This window comes from Eutrigla gurnardus (genome assembly GCF_963514095.1).
Source record: "Eutrigla gurnardus genome assembly, chromosome: 22".
NCBI classification, from domain to species: Eukaryota; Metazoa; Chordata; class Actinopteri; order Perciformes; family Triglidae; genus Eutrigla; species Eutrigla gurnardus.
In genome coordinates this window covers 7876518-7888198 of record NC_139933.1, presented here as the reverse complement: position 1 = coordinate 7888198, position 11681 = coordinate 7876518, and the positions used below count along the sequence as shown (strand labels likewise).

The following is an 11681-nucleotide window of genomic DNA, read 5'->3' as shown; positions in this document are numbered from 1 at the left end:
ACAGTGGCATAACCCGCGAGAATATGTAAAATGGTACGGACTGAGACGTCCTATTTCCTTCGTTTTCTACCAAGCTAGCGGCAGCCATGAGGTGAGCTCAACATTTGTCATTTAAATATGCTGTTTCCTTCCAAGCAAACATTTTATCGGGTGTTCTAATTTGTTGTTTAAGACAAAATGAATAGCTGGAAGTCTGTTCGACTTTGAGTAACGTCGTTTGTTTCTACTAGAATGCGCGCAGTCTGAGGCCTAAGTTACGTCGGCGAGCTAGCTAACGAGCTAGCTAGCTAAACCAACGTTAAACGAGACGTCACAACATGTTCGTGAAACACCACACAAAGGCCCATAGCGGCGAATCAGCTGGCCATTACGCAGTTTTTTAGCATCTATGTCATAGTAAGCAGGAGGAGCTGATCAATAATGTCGGCCAAATTAAATAAAGAGATATAATACATTGGTATAGGCGTCTACACGACGGTTTACAGTAGCAGTACGTTATACCTTGAAATGGGAATTATGAGAATACCTGTATCTTGTTTGTTCTTTTTTTTTTTTTGTATGTGCTTTTAGTGTGTTATCTATATTGAGAATTGGCAATTAAAGAAGCTCACCTGCCCTTAACGTTTGTTAGCAGTAACGAAGTATTAAGCTATAGCATAGACCTAAATACTGACAATTTTGTGCAAAGTCAAAAAATACTTAACTACTTTACTTTCTGTACAACACACTCCCCTTTTACAGCTAAAATGCTAAAAGGTCTTAAAGTCCCTTAGCTCTGTATGCATCTCCTGTCCTGCATAAAACTAACATGGCAGCATTCTCAGGCTCCAGAAACGCTTGGCGTCCAGTGTCCTGCGCTGTGGCAAGAAGAAGGTGTGGCTGGACCCCAATGAGACCAATGAGATTGCCAACGCCAATTCTCGTGAGTTTTTTTGCATTAATGTGCTCTATAGATTTGTGTGGTGTGGAGGGGCCAGCGTCTTTATTGCATTGTGTTTGTACCACAGGCCAGCAGATCCGAAAACTGGTGAAGGATGGACTGATCATCAGGAAGCCTGTGACGGTTCATTCCCGTGCTCGCTGCCGCAAGAACACATTGGCACGCCGCAAGGGACGTCACATGGGTTATGGTGGGTAGTGTTCCTTTCCTTTCCCTCATTTGGTTTCAAAGATTCTACATTGAATCGTGTGCTGGTATAATTTAATATACAGCCTTCTAGTTGCTTTTCAGTGGACAATGCTAATAACTTTTTCTCCTGTCCAGGTAAGAGAAAGGGTACAGCCAATGCTCGTATGCCAGAGAAGTTATCCTGGATGCGAAGGATGAGAATCCTGCGTCGTCTTCTCCGTCGCTACAGGGAGTCCAAGAAAATCGACAGGCACATGTAAGTGTGAATTTCAGCGCTCATTGCTGGTGAATAAGACGGTGTAGTTTCAATCCTAATCCTAGTTTCCGTTTCCTCCCAGGTACCACAGCCTGTATCTGAGGGCCAAGGGTAACGTTTTCAAAAACAAACGCATCCTGATGGAGCACATCCACAAGCTGAAGGCAGATAAGGCTCGCAAGAAGCTTCTGTCGTAAGTTCTTTTTCATTGTGGTGGTCACTTTGTTTTGTTTGATAATGCATATATCCTGATAATGATTTGCCTGCCTTTCCTAACAACCCATCTCCACCTCTTTACCCACACAGTGACCAGGCTGAGGCTCGCCGCTCAAAGACGAAGGAGGCCCGCAAACGCAGGGAAGAGCGTCTCCTGGCCAAGAAGGAAGAGATGATCAAGAACTTGTCAAAGGAGGAGGAAACTGCAAAGAAGTGAATCTAGATTGATGTTTTTCTTGTCCGATTCCCATTTTTCTTGCTAATAAATTTGGATACAAGAGTCAATGTTTGGTGATTTTATTATTCTGCCTTGATATAAAAATGGACATAATATGAGGGGATACAAGGTGTAGTGCAGGAACCGGGATCTCACCTCAAAGCAGTAACTTTTGTAAGACATTCTTTTTGTTATAAAACATTTTGCCAGAATGTTTAAGACTGAGAGAAATGAGATGGGAGAGCCCACCTACTTAAAAAGAAAATGGCCATCTATTGGTGGGATCTATTTCTAATCATGTTCACATGGCTAAGAAAAGACTGCGTTCTTGTGTTAATGTTCTCAACAATCCAGCAGGTGGCAGCAGAGACTCAACAGCCAACTTCAGTCATCAATATGTTTCAAACTAAATGGCAGATTTACTAGTGTCTTGAAACGTCTGGGTTAATTATCGGTTTCATGAGCAGCATTTAATTACGTTTTCGTTCACTACCCACACCAGCAGACTGAATCTTGGATATTCATCCAGCTGATTGAGTGTGACGTGTTACACAATTGTGTGTGTCTAACAGGAATTGTCCTGTTTTTCTTTTTAAAAAAAGGGTCGCTCTGCCAGTGTGTTTGTCAGGTTTAATGTGTGCATAAGTGATGCATTTCAGCCCTGACTATCAATTTATAACTGAGCGATCATGTGGTCATCTTTTGAATTCTGCTTGTGTTGATTAAAGTTGACATTCGTGCAAAAACTCAGGTTTAGAACACAACAAGCTTAGACTTTTCAGGGTGGACAATCAACTCCTTGTCTGACAGCAATTTATTCAGAAATTATTATTTGGGCTTTGCTTTTCCTGAAGGGAAGCAACACGAAAGGCACAGACACCTATATCACACCTTCATACAAACATTGGCTGCAATCCAGCTGACAACAACCACCAACAGCCACATTAAGTCTCAGCTACTGACATTCTAGTCATCAAGTCATTTTCACTTCTTGCATGCTCCCTGGAGAAGGTGTGATTGAAGTGTCTACAGATGTAGCTGACATACTGTGTGTCTGGTTGTAAGAAAGAATCTCAGGTGGATTCAGATCTTGTGTGTGTGGTTTTTTATAACTTGAATGTAAAATACCTTTTGCTATCGACACCTATACTAATGACACTGTATTCAGGATGTAAAAGTACAATATTCGCATGACATTTTTAGGCTTTTGGTCTAAGAACTCAAATTTCTTAAATTTCTCTCACAACACACACCAGAGAGCTCACTTCCCCTTCACCGGCAGATGTTTTTTCTTGTTCCAAGTCTGGGTTCTCATAGGACCATCATGCATAAACAATAGGACACCCAAGCTGGCAGTGAAGAACCCTCATGCTTAAAAGGCCTTGAGGAGCTGTGATGAAGGCTTACACAGCATAATGCATCTGCTTACCTTGGCATTCTGATTTCATTCTGACACACCGTAGCTTAACCATACTTTTACTAAAACGCTCAGAGACGGACAGAAATCCACCAATTTAAAAATAAACGCAGAACTTTTCCAGAGAGAAGTCATAGGGAGCTGCTGAAAGACAAAACGGGCTTTGTGCAGCAAGGCCATTTTGTCGCTCTGTTAATGTATTTCTTCATTACCAGGAGGCACTCCTATTTCCTGAAGCGTGAGCCTTAATGGGATTAGATAAGGAGAGGAATATGAAATGAAACGAAGCGGCGCTCTTTATTACAGTTGGCCTTCCACCCGGGCACAAACAAACGGAGAACGCTCACGAGTTCAGGAGGAACAACTGGAGGAGAGGAAAAGCACTTAAAGGGCGATTATTTTTAAATGGAAAAAACGGCTAACATCTAAAAGCTTGACCCCGATGACCACCTTTGCATCGAGGGTTTGGCTGCATCTCTGGTTGATAATGACCTGTTGGCCATCTCGGGTATCAAGAGACCTTTGGGGGTCCTGGAGGATGGACTGATAAATGTCAATCTGCATTGGATCCAGCTGTAATCATAACCTGCCTATAAAATGACATCAACCACATCTGACTGTTGTCTCTCACACTCCTATTTTTACTTCCCCGTGTCTCTTCTCTTCTCTATTACCTAATTGCCTTTGGTTCATTCATGAGCAGATATAATAAAAACCATGGGAAGGATTTGCAAAGTTTTAATTATCTCTCTTCCAAGGGATGATTGAAAGAGGGATTAATGGAGTTCAACGATTCAGATCGCGGATCTGTTGGAGAGACGGTGCTGTCAGATCTTATGTCCAGATAGACGCCTCGCCTCCGACGTCTTAAAACCAGGCCTCGTATCCAGACACTGCCCATAAATACAAGACATCTCGAGGAAAATCACCACATATCTCAAGTGTGCTAGGGCTGCTTTCAGATCAGTTTAAAAGGGGCAGCGCTCTGGTCACAACACATTTTCCTCAACCTCATTGCCATCCTCCATTAACGCTGCAAATTGGACCATTCGACAAGCAGCTCTGCAATCCCTGATTTTATACAGACATTCTTAAATACATAAGTGTTAAGCTCAAGGGGCAAAATATTCTGAATTCCTGCACGGTTACACATCAGGTAACCAAGGCCACATTTAAGGAACATATTTTTTTTTGCAAGGTGTATTAGTTGCCCTCCCTTCTGTCTCTGCTAAGCGGCCTCGTTTAACATTTTTATTTCTCTCCAAAAAGACTGTTAACTGGTACAAATACAGTTGTCAGTCATGATTTAGTAACGCACCGCAGCTTACGGGAAGTGCAAACAGAGCTTAGCCAAGCCAAATGAATCGATGCAGCGACGGCAGCAGAGGCCTAAACTAAATGTGTCATTTAATATCAAATGACTGATAACTGATTAACATGCTAAATCATTCCGTTTTCTGCTGCACGGTCAGATGATGATTCATTTTCTCACTTCGAGGAAGACGTGTGTGAAATTTAATGCAGTCAGCGAAAAAATGCAATGACCAACACTTCACTCCTAACATTTTACTCTATGTCTTCACAGCGACATGTACATACACTGTATGCTAGAAAACAACAATCAGAAACAAGAAACAAGAAGAAACGAGGCTCCGGAGGAAACGGGATGCGAGTGGGGGTTGAAGAAGAGCTGACTCGGTGGAGACGAAGTTCAAGAGGAAGGCAACATACTGTGCATCATCATGGTGGTGTGGCAGAAAGGTCAAGGGTTAAAAAAAAGAAGCAATATCATCGTGAAGGAAATCTGTTGTGTACGGCAAAGTTTCTCAAAGTGGGGTCCAGGAAATAATTAGCTATAAATTAAAAATCGTGCTGTAGCCTATCATTAAATAATGCATATCTAGAGATGGGGACCATTTGCACCACTAAAACAAGCATATTGTGTCCATTACTCCCACCCACGTTAACTTTGGGCCAATAGAAACCGATATGATTGTGACACCATCAATTTGTCTATCACACTTCACACCCGCTGCTGCTTTGCTTGGCAGAGGCTAATTAGCCAACTAGCTAGCTGCCGACTGTGGAGAAATATTTGAGTCAGTCCACATCGCCAACAGACGCTGAGCCCAAACTAGCCAAATTGAGAATACATGACGACAGTTATATCAAGTTTAGTTTTATTTAAAACAGCGACGGGAGACAAAAATGCATCGTGTCTTCAGGTGCTAGCAAATGAAGCCATGAAGCTAGCCAAGCTAAAGCCACATCTGATTACAAAGCAGCCCGGAATTTAAGGGCAAAACAACATTTTTGATTTTTTTTTTTTTTTTTAATTCTAAATATATGGAAAGTCCAAAAAGTAATTAAGCCTGGAGGTGGATGTGTCCTTTAAGCTGTTAATCTAGTCACATTTTGTGATTCCACTTTATGCAGCCGAGACAGTTTCATCGCCGTGTTCCATATCAATATCACAACCGAGGTAACAGAAAAGCATTTCACACTGTCTTCATCTTCCCCTCCTCCTCTTACTCCCTCTCTCGTGCACTTTTCTTTGTAAAAAACACACCAAGCGAGGCGAGACGTATCACCAACTCATTCCCTGTCTTGCTGAGTCGTCAGTATGCTGAATATTCTTGCTTTTTTCCCCTCATCTCTTCGTCACAACAGAGCTGTTGACTGGAGCAGCTGATAGCGAGCAAATCATCTGAAGCAAAAACAGAACAGCCCCAATTATCCTCTAATCCCTGCGCCTTGAAGGCAGAAAACCCCAAAAGTCCGCGTCACACTTCGAATTGAACAGATTCGTTTGGCCTAACCTCTTCATACCAGGACAATTTGTGGGAATATGACTAAAATGGAGGCTTTGTAAAAAAGACAATTGAGTGCTGGAATGCACAGCGTGTCTAGCTTACACAGGCAGAGAAAGAGCTGATGCAGAGTAGCTGAAACATTTATATCTTCAGATCCACAAATGCACCGTGCGAGCCGCGGGGAGAGTGCAAAGAAAAACCTGTCTGGTGGATTTCTAGTCCTTTTCTTAGCTACTTAATGGATTTTGAAGTTCGCTTTCAAGACTTTAAGAGCACGTTGGATTGTAAGAGGACCCCGTGGCAGCGCACTCTGCCATCATGTACGCCTGAGAGGAAACACTGCCAAGGAAAGAATCCGAGAGCAAAGATCTTCTGTTGAGAAAGATCTCAGTTTCCTCCGTAATGCTGCAGCTGGATTCTCACAAGAATCTGAAAGATAATGCCTAAAAACACAAAAGCTGTAAAGCTGGTGAAACGGACACAGCTCACCTTCCTAGAGATGAACGTCACCTCTGTACTTATTCCCAACTGCTCCTTGCAGGTCAAACATCTATGTTAACAAATGAATGTACTGCAGTTCACTTTTGCTGCTGGATGCTGGATATACTATAACTATAGCTAACAATAAGTTAGTACTTCAATTTGTTATATGAATATATTAATACTATAATTTATATAAAAAAACAAGCTAGTACCTACTGCTAAAGGCTAAACATGTAGCATGTAGCATTCAACTCTGGAAATTCAGGCGATTTGAAGTTAAAGCAGCTTTTAATCACGTATTTCATAATCCACTTATAGCTTTTTAGTCAAATGGATAACAAAGACGGAACACATTTTGGCTACAAAACCACAGCATTACAACTTCTTGGTTAACTAACCTTAAAACCATTTACTCTCTACTTCCAGCATCGTCGACATAAAGACGTCACTGAAATGATTAAACGGACATTACAACACATTTACGTCACAGGCCGGTGTGCCAGACGGATTAAATGTGCAACTAAAGCAGTAAGTTACTAGGAAACCGCGACACTCAGTGACGAGAGTGTGTTTACATAATGATTAGGGAGATCTAAACTGTCTTTAGGCGGCGTTACTAATGCAAAGTAGCATCTTAATGTGGAGATAAATCACCGGAGGTCCTGCAGTCATTGACAAGCATTAACACCAAAGCAAACTAACTTCTAAACCGCCTGGATCGGGATAAAAGCACTAAGAGCAGGTGTGGAGGTGGGCTTGATCTGCAAGACTGGAACTTAGCGTTACGTTTTCATGAGGCGCCGTGGCCTTAATTCTGAGAAACATCTGCAATACCCAAACGAATCAGCCATCTGGCATACAGGCCAACTTCCTTACTGAAGGAGAGGAACGCATTGGACTCGACTTTAACGGATATGAGCACAGAAGGAGAGATCACATTCATGCAAAGCTGATTTCCTCAGTTTATTGGTTGCCAGAGAGAGAATTCCCTCACTGACAATAAATCAAAGCAAATAAAGTAAAAGCGTTAAAGAAGTAAATGAGGATGCACATGTCATTTCTGAGGGTCAAAGAAAGGGAGAACAAAGGGGAGGAAGGTAGCATATATAGCTCATTAAGTGGAAGTGATTGCACCTGAGGGGGGCGGTTCCGTTCCAAGCAGGAGCGTTCATCCCCCTTTTTCAAGATACATAAAAGCTGCAAAAGTGGGATAGTTACTGACAGGTTTCATGCTGTAAAATGAAACTTCCAAATCTTCCAAATTTTAGACATCTAACCAAAAAGCAATTATATAAAAAAACATGAACTTAAAGAGAATGCAAGCAATAAAAGCCAGAAGGAAAGCACTTATGTATCCACCACATTCCACATACAATTTGCATGCTGTGAAAATGCTTTAGTGTAACTTCCAGCAATTAAATTAGCCTAACACTGTCATTTGGACAAAAATGCTTTTTGGTTCGGCAGTTTATTCAAAACTCCACGCTGCAGCTTTTAGGCATTATTCTGTTCACACAATACAAAGTCAATGGAGGGCAATGAATTGCTTTTCCCCCTTGGCGGGGCATAATTGCACTCTATGTCGATGGTACTTCAACTCTAAAATATAAATTCAACAACAGCGACTAACATTCCCCCCATGATTGTGTTGAAGATGTACCTAAAACGCTACTTTGACCAGCTGGAGAGGGTCAGCTCAAGGTTACGTGCCCATTGATTGGATGCTCCAATTTGCGAGATAAATGCTCTTAGCTGGTGTTTTTGTACTTGTGAGAATAAAAGAGGTGCTTGTTGTTGTGGTTGCTCGGGGCAATCAAATCAAAATAGCGTTAATCCCTGCACTGGTGGAAAACAACTTCAAAGATTAACCTTGTAGGATGACAAAGCAGCAAATTCCTCAAGCTAATGATTTAAAGGGTCACATCCTAAATTAGAGTGATTTCCGTATCTCAAATATAGCCAAGGATGTTGGCTAAAGAGCTAATTCATGTCACGATGTTATTCCTTAAGGGTAACGGTAAATTAGGCTTTCAATAGGATTTTCAGATATTTATGCATTATTTTACCCCATTATTACCTTTATTTGAGCCGAATAAAGAACTTCCTTTAACATTGTTACATCGTGCAGAGCTCTTCAACGATCTTTACAGTGGCGTTCTGCTCATGAATGTTTTATCTAAAAGAATGTTTTTTTATGATGGAAAGATGATTTTTCGCAAACTGTTCAGGGGACGACGGTTTGAAGCTAATCCATCCTCATAAATAAAACTTTTGATCTCTTGTTATTTTGTGTGAGAATAAACGATAAATCGCCCTGGGCCTTATTCTATGAAGCAAAGCAGCAAATGCGATTCCTCAAATCTGCCCCTCCCAGCGTAGCATGCCTTCAGCTTTTATGTGTCTCCGGGGCAAAATTTCTCCCCTCCTGCTCAACCTCTAATATCAACTCAGAGGCTATGCGCTGACTTTTCACATTTCAGACTCCTGGAACTCAGCGTACAGTCTTTTACCTCTGGACTCTAGCCATGTGATGCTCATCCCTGTCACAGGGAGTGTTTGTGCAAGCAGCGTCCTGAGAAAGCGCAGGAAAGCCTCAGGAGGCAGGAGATGAGACCATGCATTAAACATGCCATCTCCGTGTACCTCCTTCATTTTTAATGGTCCAGTTGGCCGGCGGTCTGGAAGAATGTAAACACGGCTGGAACCTGAGGATGGTGACAACATAAGATGGGGAGGAGGAGGAGGAGAAATAACGCCAGAATTCAGGTGTGGTTGTCAAAGGCTGCAGCTGGTGCATGAAATGTTGAGAGTCTGTGAGTCATCCAAGTCGTCTGATGAAATAAAGTTTCACAGTTGACTTGCAACTATCAGTTAGTTTAATTAAATACCTTTTTTTAAAAGTTCAGAGTGTTTTTTTTTTTAAGCAAAAAGCTTAAAACTAGGGGAACAACCCAGAACAACTAAAGCTGAACAATGCGTCATAGTTCTATTCCTTTTATTTCAGCCGGCACAGATACATGTAGGCAGGCAAACAAACAAAAAAGTCCAAGGGCAGGGAGAAAATGGTGATGAATGGGGAAATATGGCTGGAGGGACGGACTGACAGAGAGGCAGATTGTGACTCCCATTCTGCTCAAAATCACATTTTATTTTATTTGATTACTTCTGCAGCTGCCGCCTTTACAAAAGCTAGTATTACATTGGGACGTATTCATCATAAAAGCTGCAGTGTGAAGGATTTTGTGGCACCTAGTGGTGAGGTTGTGTAACCAACTGAAACGAGCAGTGTGCAAAGCTTGTAGAAGAACCACGGCGTCTACTAGAACCTATGTTTGGTTTGTCTGTTCTGGGCTACCGTAGAAACACCCACTTCGTAAAGAGGAGCTGCTCCAGATGTGAAAGGCCCATTCTGAGCTTACGAAAACACAACAATTCTCATTTGTAGAAAGAAATCATCATTATTATATTTCATTTCCAACAATATGTCCCCCAAAATCCTTCACACTGTTCCTTTAAGAGGACGTTCATGACTGTTTCTCCCCAACCACGGCTCTAATGAGTGTGCATGTGTTTGGGGAGTGACACCATCAGAGCCTGGCTCTATCAACCCTGCATGTATTCATATAATAAATCTCTTCAACCAACCAGCTGACAGAAGTGCATTTATTAAGATTCCACATTACAATACATTACATAAACTGCGTCTTTCAAGCCTTGTCTGGATTTGTGTGTAACATCCTCTTGCGTACGCTGACTTAAGCAGACAGTAAGAGGCAGTGAGGGAGAGGAGATTATTTTTATTTGCGTGTGTTTGATGCCGGGGTCTGTAAGGTGTTTTTTTTTTTTTTTTTCTTTGCGCTCTGCCAAGCACCAGAAAGCTTTATTTCCCTCTTGACAGTGCTTTCCTCATCCTTCTGCCTCCCTTTATAATCTAAGTGCTATTTTGGGCACAGATTTTTGCCTTTTGAATTTGCATTGTTGCTATATTCCTGCTCCTTGTTCACGCCCTTGTGCTGCGATCTTCATCCCCATTGCAGGTCTGTGAAGCAGCTGCTGCCCAGTTTTAAAACATACAAAGAACTGAGTGTGGAGTTTATAGAAACAGGAGACAAAACTGTAACAAATGGCACATTTATGAGCCATTTTATGTCATCTTCTGGATGGGGCGTGATGCCGGACCAGCCTCTTTGATACTCTGTTCAGGATTCGTTGCCCTCAAACTAAACACTTCAGCGCTTCCTCGTGATGTTGACGGATGTGGCGTGAAAGAAGAGTGAAAATAATTTGCTCAGGGAGAGACAGACGCTCAGCCTCACTTTCTCCGCTCATCGATTCGCTGGCGTTTGAGCCACGGGGGAAAAAAAAAAGAGAATTTGAGAAAGATTTCACTCTCCTGTGCTCATTGTCATAAGAGATAGAGAGAGTGCGGAGAGCGTGCCATCTCCAGCACCAAAGTCAGCAATTTCATGAAATGTAAGAGTAGCTTGATGTACTGCCAGTTGCACACATTTCTGTGTCTCTCTCTACAGAGACGAAAATCACATTTGATCCAATTTGATATGAGAACTGGGTCATGATTTGAGAAATGTTCCTCACACCACAGCAGGGACGCACAACACACACACGCACACACACTCTCTCTCTCTTTGCCAGCTTAGTCGATGGCCTGCCAGCAGCTCCTCCGTTGCCAATTAATTTTATTGGGAGTTAATCACATTATTTATGGTCATTAAGAACAAGAAGTCCTCTCAGGCTCGGCACTGTCAAGTCACACATGAGATCTCTGTGTATTTCTGTGGCCATGAAGGGAGCCATTCTCCGTTTAAACTCTAGTTTATGAATTTTGGTGTGACACCGAATATGAGGTGAAAATGCAGATGCAGCTTTAAATGACTGAATTTTAGTGGAAAATTTTAGTGAAAAAGTGGAAGGGTGAGAAAAAAATACTATTTAATGTTTTGTTCTTCATAGAATTGTAGTCATGCCATCAGTTCTGTGGATGACAGTCATCACTTTGGACTGAAATCGCTTGACTTTTTCATCTAGCGCCACCATCAGGTCAAAAGTTAGCTCATTAAAATACATTCATATCAGCGACAGCTTTGTGTTTAGCATTAGTTAGCATGCTAAACTAAGACGGTGAGCATGGT

General features: G+C 41.9%; 1 protein-coding gene across 2 annotated transcripts; it reads left to right on the top strand.

Moving 5' to 3' along the window:
• Nucleotides 1-30: 30 nt before the first annotated feature.
• On the top strand, nucleotides 31-1886 carry LOC311033293 (large ribosomal subunit protein eL19). 2 transcript variants are annotated; one of them, XM_084040609.1, is made up of 6 exons: nucleotides 31-91; nucleotides 825-922; nucleotides 1008-1130; nucleotides 1265-1385; nucleotides 1468-1578; nucleotides 1692-1886. In XM_084040609.1, the coding sequence occupies exons 1-6, from the start codon at nucleotides 87-89 to the stop codon at nucleotides 1816-1818; spliced, it is 585 nt and encodes a 194-aa protein (XP_083896735.1). In that variant the 5' UTR covers nucleotides 31-86; the 3' UTR covers nucleotides 1819-1886. The 2 variants fall into 2 exon arrangements, with proteins under 2 accessions (XP_083896735.1, XP_083896734.1); XM_084040608.1 differs by having other exon boundaries at nucleotides 58-91; nucleotides 816-922.
• The last annotated feature ends 9795 nt before the right edge of the window (nucleotides 1887-11681 follow it).

What these genes read in the sequence shown, in the direction of transcription:
- LOC311033293 (XM_084040608.1), top strand. An exon ending in GATTGCCAACGCCAATTCTC is followed by an intron (nt 923 to 1,007) that starts GTGAGTTTTTTT and finishes TTTGTACCACAG; the next exon opens with GCCAGCAGATCCGAAAACTG. An exon ending in AAGAAAATCGACAGGCACAT is followed by an intron (nt 1,386 to 1,467) that starts GTAAGTGTGAAT and finishes GTTTCCTCCCAG; the next exon opens with GTACCACAGCCTGTATCTGA.